This window comes from Phaethon lepturus, unplaced genomic scaffold, assembly GCF_000687285.1.
Source record: "Phaethon lepturus isolate BGI_N335 unplaced genomic scaffold, ASM68728v1 scaffold38552, whole genome shotgun sequence".
NCBI lineage: Eukaryota > Metazoa > Chordata > Aves > Phaethontiformes > Phaethontidae > Phaethon > Phaethon lepturus.
In genome coordinates, this window is record NW_010526202.1 from 11,220 (window position 1) to 19,502 (window position 8,283).

Genomic DNA, 8,283 nt, shown 5'->3' on the forward strand with positions numbered 1-8,283 from the left:
ACCAGAATAACCAATGTATTTTTTCTGTTTGGGCTGGAGGAATGGGACACACGTGATAACTAAGTGCACTCTCTGCTTTCGTGTGCTATTTTAGTGTACTTGGATAAAGTATTTTTTGGCTGCATTTAAACTCTTAATTGTGCAAGACTTTAACTACCTTGACACTTTTGTCTTCACAGATATTTGTCAACAGATGGGTCCAATGATAGATGAAAAACTAGAAGAGATAGATAGGTGAGCCATAATGTAGCTTCTGCATTATTTAATATGATTTACTTTAAATTGTGCAGTTGTACTAATTTTTTTTCAATACTTTCATCCCCCAAGCTAGAAAACCTTGCAAGAAAGAAATTTTGACAATTCTACCTTTAACGCTTAGGTACCAAGGTCCCAGTGTGTGTACTAAGATTTGATTGCTGCTCTCCAAAATTTACTGGGTGCATTTTATATTAGCACTTTTTGACTGTAGCCTTTTGCGATCTGTTTTCACTCTGCTGCTGACTGTCTTCCTTAACAGGAAAATGTGTTGAATGCTACCTTTACCTCTTCCCCCTCATCCTCCTAGGCATATCTGAGGGTGAAAAGGTAACTAACACCTGTGGAGTTGCTTGCCTTATTGCAGCTAGGGAAGAATAGTTACTCACCACTTGGACTCTCCTTCCATTGGTGTAAGTCCCACCATTCTGTTTCTTATACCAATGGAAGAACCAGAATGGCAATTTTACAACGTAGAAGCTTTAAGAAATTCACAATCTACCTTTTAAGTTTTTTTTCCCTTGCATATTAAAAACTGTTTAATGATCCACTCTTCTTTTTTTTACCATCTAACACTAGATGTTAGAGAAGCTTAGTGTTTGCATATATTTGTTTTGAAACAGAAAGCATTCAGAATTATCTGAATTGAATGTGAAGGTTCTAGAAGCTCTGGAGCTCTATAACAAACTGATGAATGAAACACCGATGTATTCAGCCTACTCAAAACTCCACCATCCTGCACAATACCCACCTACATCTTCTGGTGTTTCAGTGCAGGTCAGTATCCTTTTCTGGAAATAGAGACTTTCCTAATATAGATTTCTATTTAAAAAGATGACAGCAAAAATGAAGCGTACGCTTCCTTGCTAGCCTACGAACAATCTGACATTGCCTGGTGACTTTTTATAGCCCTTAGAATAAAATATCATTTACGCACTAGAACAGAGTACTTCAGTTTGCAGTTACCTACTTGTACAATAAGGTATAGTTGTTAATTTTGCTCTATTTAACAGAAAGCTACTGTATTGAAAATACTAAAAGATTCCTTCCATGATTAATTTTTTACAGTTAGAATTGTGTGTTTCAGCAGCGGTGGTGGATATTCTTGCTGTGAGTCATGGCCTCAGTCTTAAAGTAAAATGTTACTTTCTTATCTAATAGCGGGGATGTGAGTGAACTTTGATACTAGTGCATTAATCATGAGTGCAGCGTACTTCTAAATGTAGAAACACGAGTCTGGTTTGGGTCTCTTCTTGTTCCTTAAGAAATGAACATGTTGTATTAGGGGGTGTAGTTACTCTAAACTGTTTTACAGTATCTCTAATAGGCCATATTGATGTTTTAACAAAACAAAAATGGAGGAGAGAAGGATTTTAAAGATCCTTTTTGGAGAAAGCATAGAATGAGTGTTTTACTTGAAGCAAATTTTACGTTAATGTTAATTTTTCAATGGGAAAAGAATAGTTGCCATAGCAACTGCTAAATCTGAAAATGTCAGTTAAAAGTAATTCTGTGTCCTTAACTCCTGGTAACGATGGAAAATTCATTATATTTGGAGGTTAAAAAAAATTTAAGCAAAAAGGCAACTGGAGTTTACTGTTTCTTCCAAGATGCATGCTTCCCGCGGTGAAAAATACAAGATAATGCTAACCATGCTGAGCTTAGTGCAAAACCAATGATCAGCGTCGACTTCTGTAGACTAAGCATGTTATACTACCTGTTCTATCTGAACTTTGAGTAAAGACTTGCATTATCTTAAACCAGAAATGCAAGAAACTAGGGTGGTTGCTTTCCATTTGTGTTACAGTCTTAGAATATTCTTATGCTTTAATTTCCAAAATGTGTTAAATAACAAATCTCATACGGTGCCCATCTTCCTACTCCACTCTGTGCATCAAAATACTTAAAGATTGAACGTTTTGAAGACGAGGCAAATTAGAGAGAAAGAAATCAGGTTGCTGGGAGGGGCAGAGGTCTTGTACGTGGTACAAAAGATGGTTCTTTCAAATATTAAGCACTGACCTCGTTAGCAGTGCATTTCTGAAAAAGTTGCCTCCTAATGAAATAAAGGATGCCTATTTAAAATGTGTTATGAGAAGTTATGTGTTTTGGTTTTAGAGCCTTGTTGGAAAAACTAATTTATGTTCATTCAGCCTTTGAACCCTAACATATTTGTTCGTTGTGGTGGTATTCTGTGCCACATTTGCTGCTACTTAATTGAAAATAAAAAATATACAATGTTTTGTTTGTTTTTGTGGTTTTTTTTTATTTACAGTCATATCCTGTACAGCCACCTAGTGGAAACTACATGATCCAGGGTGTTCACCAGGTCACCATTTCGCCAGGTTATAGCCTAGGACCCGATCAGATGGGGCAGTTGAGGTCTCTGCCTCAAAGTATAAATTCTTCTGGAGCAACTCAGCCAGCTCAAGCTGCATATTTAAGGTATTGCTTCAGGAAACTGTTAAAATACCTTCTTCTTGATGGTAATTTTACTACTTGTCTAGAGGTGGTGTGTTCTTGGGATATTTACAGTGACACGCAATACTGTTTGATCATTTTGAAAATGTACAGATCGCTTTTGGACAAAGCAATGTTCTTATTTGCAAATCTGCTTATCGGATAAATAGACATGAACTTGTCAGAATTAGATTTGTTTTGTTTGGTTACAGCCCAGGACCGGATTCTGTGTTAAACCAGACGTACGTGAACCAGAACCCTGGCCTTCCGTCAGCTGCCAGCACAGCTGCTTACACCCAGCAGCAGATGGGAATGTCAGTGGATATGTCGGCTTACCAGAATAATACGTCGAGTTTGCCTCAAGGACCAGGTTATCCTGTGGCCGTTCCTGCTCATTCCGTTCTACAGCAACAAACAAATTACCACCAACAGCCTCTCCTTTAAAAACAAACCAGCTCATATTTCTGAATTAATGAATAAAAGGTTACCTGACCTAAGGGTTTTTATGAATACCTGTCACGGATATCAAAATACATTTTCCTTTTAAATAACCCAACTTAGTGCATTAGAGTGATGCAGAGTGAAAACATGCATCAGATCTGATTGTTAAGCATTTGCGTAAAGATAGTTTGAACTAGATTAGCTGGTGGTTTAAAATAATTTCAGACTACTCTGAGCCCTTACTTTAGTGCTTTCAAGAAATGCCACTTGTGAATATTAAGTTAAAAGATTGTCCAAAAATAATTTTCTTTTAAATGTGTTTCTGAACACTTGAGGATGCATAGTCATTGTTATGTGTTGCTCTCGTTACGTGTTGCCTCCTCTGGCAATCCTTCTATCCCAGTGGCTTTAGAGAATCTCTGCTGATTTAGACACCACCTTCGCCCTGCGCTGCTGTAGTCAGCTTCACGATATGATGTGCACTGTGTAATTGGAACAACTGCACGAGTTCGGCGGTGGAGAGCTGGAAGAGAAAATTATTTGATATTGTGACGGTGAGGACCATGTAACCTACAGAAATATGAGAAACGAGATTTTTACAGTGCTGCCTAGTAGATTTTTTGGAAACTACAGAGAACTTCTGATGTGTTTCTCTGGAAGAAAACAGGTGGGGTTTTGCTAGAACTTGCTCCCGTCTTTTGGCAGAGGTGGTACGGGGAGCAAAGTCTCCTTTGCCAAGAGCAGGCAAGGGATGCTCCAAGCTGACTGAGTGGGCACTCTGTGGATAACAAGGTGCTGAGCCAGAAACTTGTACAGAATCTCTTCTCTTTTCCTTTTTGGATGTATTTAGAAGTGAAGGAGTATTGTAGTTCCTTGTGGTAAAGGATGGGGATCGGGAATGTTTGAAGCCTCTTAAGACTGTGAGAATCTGCCTTGTTCCCGTTCCAACGGGGAGCTGTGTGGAACAGGAATTGTCTTTATGGGACCAGGGGGTTCTTGCCTCTCTTAGATTTCCTTTCTCTGCTGCTATTTCCATCTGTAAATGCCAGTTGCAATCAGAGAAGCTCTTAAAAAAAGGTGTATTTAATGTGCTATCTGTATAGGCTTTGTGAGTGGGATTGTGCTCCGCTAATCCAAGGAGTGGTTGCATATTGAAAATGACAGACGTGTCTTTAGGAAAGGAATTGCCTTGGAACTGTGGAAGCGTAGCATTTGGTGGCTAAGAAAAGAAACCTAAGAATTTCTTCCCTGATGCACTTTTTTAATGGGTGGGGTTTGTACAAGAGGAGCAGATGAGCTGAATTATCTTTCTGGAATGTGGGATTTCTTTCTTTTATTTGTTTCAACCTTTGGAAAAAAAATCACTGTTTACCTACTCAACTTTAGCATAGTCATATTTATACCTATTTTAACAATTTTATGATGAGTAATAATCTTTAAATTGGGAAAATAATAGAAGCAAATCACTGATGGTAACATCCTGATTAAATGCATGAAACTCACAAATCTCTAAATAAGTGTTTGGTGTATAAATTTTCTACCAAATGAGATCTATTAGATTGTAGGCTGTTGTTGAGTAATAAAAACCACCCTTCACTCGGCGCCATCTCCATTTCTTTTACATTTTATTTAATTATTTACTATCATGACCTTATTCATTTGCAGCCTCATGCTTATGCAATAAGGTATTCCGTACCTGCTCTTTAAATAATTTTTTATTTAAATTTGTGCAGTTGGAAGGAAGCTTTTTTTCTTTCCTTTTGACATGACTTTAATTTGTCTTCATCCTTCCCCTTGAAGTAGTGTAGTATAAATAACGTGCAGCAATACTGAAGTATTTTGATAACTTGTTCCTTGCGTTCTTTAAGAAGAATAATTAATTTCAATGCTGCTGTTTAAAATTCTTACCGTTTGGAGATTTATTTGTAAGAGTTTACTTTGTTCCAAACGAAACCTTGCTATCATTTAGATAGATTCTCCATATTTGTTAGTACATTGAGGCCAAGGATAGGTATTTTTATTGGATTCAAAACTTTGGTCCAGCAGAAATATTGAGTATCTTAAATTGAGATGACTAGAGAGATGTGATTTGATTGTGTTCAGTTCATTATTAAATATAAATAATGTATATACTCATTTGTCTGAGATTTTCTACACAGCTACATATATGCATACCGTTAAAGCCTGAAATTTTATAAAAGCAGGATTTGCCATTCTGTCATCTCTTGTATTCCTCATTCTGTGATACACAACTTGTAGATAGTGTAAAATAATTTAATTATTATTAAAATAGTGTATTTAGAGGGTTTTGGTGTTAATAGGATCTGGTTTTTCTCTTCATACTTCTATACATTATCATATTTATTTTTAAGGCCTGATTGTAACTGAACATGCTGCCAAAGGATTTATCTAACTTCAGATTTCTACATTAGGTTTCTACCTACTGTTTTATATCAGGAATCAACAGTAGATAACTTCTGCTTTTTCATATAAACTCTGAATGGTTAACATAGAAATTTGTGCAACTTTATAATGAGAATTTTATTGTAATGTATTTGTTTCACGGGTGTCAAAGATCAGTACCAGATAAATTTTCTTCTCGTATGAGTTGGCGACCTATTATGTCGAAGTTATAGTCATCTGAAAGCAACAATTGAATTTGTCTGTAATATTGCCATGCAGAGACGTGTTTTGAGAAATTGCGGTCTTTCATACAGCTTGATGTGACAAATGCATTGTCAAATATTTAATTTGGTACAGAAATCACAATGTTAAAAAAACCAGACTGTATCTGTAACAAGTAAACCTTAAAAATAATGTTCTGTGTCTGTTTTACTTTAGGTTTTGCCCGTAGGTGTTCATGGACTTGTGGAACAGTGTAATTCTTTTGAAGGCTGTCCCTCAGAAGGGAGAGCTGAGCGGGATGTGGCTGCAGCTGCAATCTCTTACAGGAAATATTTTCTGATAGGAAGATTTTTTTTTTTCTTATTTTTATCTATGCATCTTTTCTAAGAAAGAACAGGCGCTACTCTTGCTTACGTTGAACACTGTGAGGTGTCTGTTGAACACATGAATAACTTTTTAGGATTTATGGCTCTTACCAGTTAAATTTTACATAAAGCTGACTCAAACTGTTTTGAATTGGTGAGAATGAAAAATGAAGGAAAGGAAACACAGCCGGGGCAGGTTCTGAGCACGTCTGAGCTGTCACGGCTCTGCTCCCGTCGCTGGCTCTGTAACATCTTCTGGTCAGCCAGCGAGTGGCCCGGCCGCCAACGGATGGCACACCTGAGCTTTGACTTCAGACCCAGGTTCTGCTTCTCTTTTGTCTGGGGTTTAAGGTGAATATGTACTGGTTAATAGGTGTATCACGGTTCTTACAGAAAATTATCTTAAAAGAGTTTGCAGTATTAAGAAGAGGGGATCTGTTTTATTGGAATAGACATTTGGCCTCCTGTCCGCAATATATGTGTGCTGCCTTGTGTGAATAAAACAAAGTTTGTTTAACGAACACGGGTGAAGAGTCTTCTGTTTACCGCTTAAGTTAAGTCCTTGCCAGAAAGATGAGGCAAGAGCTCTTTGTGAGCTCTAGGTGAGTCGCTCTTTGCAGCTGGGAGTGTGGACGTGGGGGCTGCAGCCCTCCCCATTCTGCACATCTGACGTAAGAGCCATGATTGCTTATGGCTTCTTCTCGGTGTTCACAGAGACTGAACAAATGATCCAGAAAGATTTCTAGCTCCTCCAAAACAAGAATAAATCCTTATGCTTTAAAGATACTTGCCAATGCTGTGGATGGATATCAAAAACATGTGTGCAAGCAGACTAACGTACCTGGGAACAACTCTTAATGGTTATTTAGACATAAATCACCACATTGCATCATTTATTTACAGCCCTTTTGAGTTACAGCCCTTTGAGTTTCCTGCCCTTTTGAGTACTGACTTGAGTGGGTTGATTTCGGGTCACTTCAGGCTGCAGATCCTAAATCTTGCGAAGCCCGTGCAAAGCCAAAGCATACACTGAATTTCTGGCAAATGCCTGTTTGTTTTTCATTTTGAATCTCAAATGTTGCTATGTCTTGCTAAGGTGAGACACTGGTGCCTTCAGCGGCCGGACAGCATCGTGGCTTGGGAAGTCAGCCACATGCTCAATGTTTAAAGAAAAGTACCCCGCTTAGTACCAATTTAATGATTAAACTGGATTTAAAAATAATCTAATTTAGACTACAGCATTCATGACCCACATTCATCTTTGACAAAGAAACCAGGCTGCCTAATTTCATCCAAGGAATTAAAAAAAAAAAAAAAAAGCTGGGGTTTGTGTCTCAATGTTTAAAGAAAAGTACCCCGCTTAGTACCAATTTAATGATTAAACTGGATTTAAAAATAATCTAATTTAGACTACAGCATTCATGACCCACATTCATCTTTGACAAAGAAACCAGGCTGCCTAATTTCATCCAAGGAATTAAAAAAAAAAAAAAAAAGCTGTGGTTTGTGTCTGTGGCGAGAGAGAAGGAACGGTTTGCTCTGTCGTACTTTGGACCTTCACGGCAGGGGTGTGTGTGCGTGTGTTCGGCGCTTTCCGCTGGAAAAGCGAGGTCTGTTCACAGATGTACACGTTTCTCCTCTTACTCGTTTCAGTGGGAGGTGTAACGCGGTTGTAGTTAAAGCGCAGGCGTGGGAAGCAGGTAATCCAGGTCCTGCTTCCAATTCTTCCCCAGATTTCCTCTCTAACTGCAAACACGTTGCTTGATCTCCTGATTTATCTTTTTTTGCCCCACCGTACCCCAGGAATTACAGCGCTTCGCGGCTGGTAGGCGATGCAGACGGTCAACGCGTGAAGCGTTGGGCGGCATGGCGCTCGCTGTGGTCGTGGCTCACTTTCAGCTTGAGGAGATTAAACGGGGCTCAGAGGCCGCTGCTTGGCTGGCAGCATCCCCCTCGCATCTCCAGTCCCGCGTGGGGTGCAGCAGGAGCGTCCTGCGTGGGATGTGGGGAGCCAGGGGGGGCACGAGGGTCACCGGTGCAGAAAACCGAGGGCAGGAGCGTGAGCCCGGAGGCACCCAGTGGTTTGTGCTCGCCGGGACCCACGACTGCCCACTCCTGAAAATGAGGCGCCTGCTCC

General features: G+C 39.2%; 1 protein-coding gene across 1 annotated transcript in view; it reads left to right on the top strand.

Annotated features, from left to right (window-relative positions):
- Nucleotides 1-3,406, top strand: part of STAM2 (signal transducing adaptor molecule (SH3 domain and ITAM motif) 2) — a gene marked incomplete at its 5' end in the record, with an annotated part of 12,024 nt that extends 8,618 nt beyond the window's left edge. Inside the window, 4 exons of the mRNA XM_010282996.1 lie at nucleotides 180-234; nucleotides 879-1,032; nucleotides 2,531-2,700; nucleotides 2,928-3,406. Of these exons, the coding sequence (XP_010281298.1) occupies nucleotides 180-234; nucleotides 879-1,032; nucleotides 2,531-2,700; nucleotides 2,928-3,159 (611 nt within the window). The remainder of the gene's footprint in view (nucleotides 1-179; nucleotides 235-878; nucleotides 1,033-2,530; nucleotides 2,701-2,927) is intronic.
- Between the last annotated feature and the right edge of the window lie 4,877 nt (nucleotides 3,407-8,283).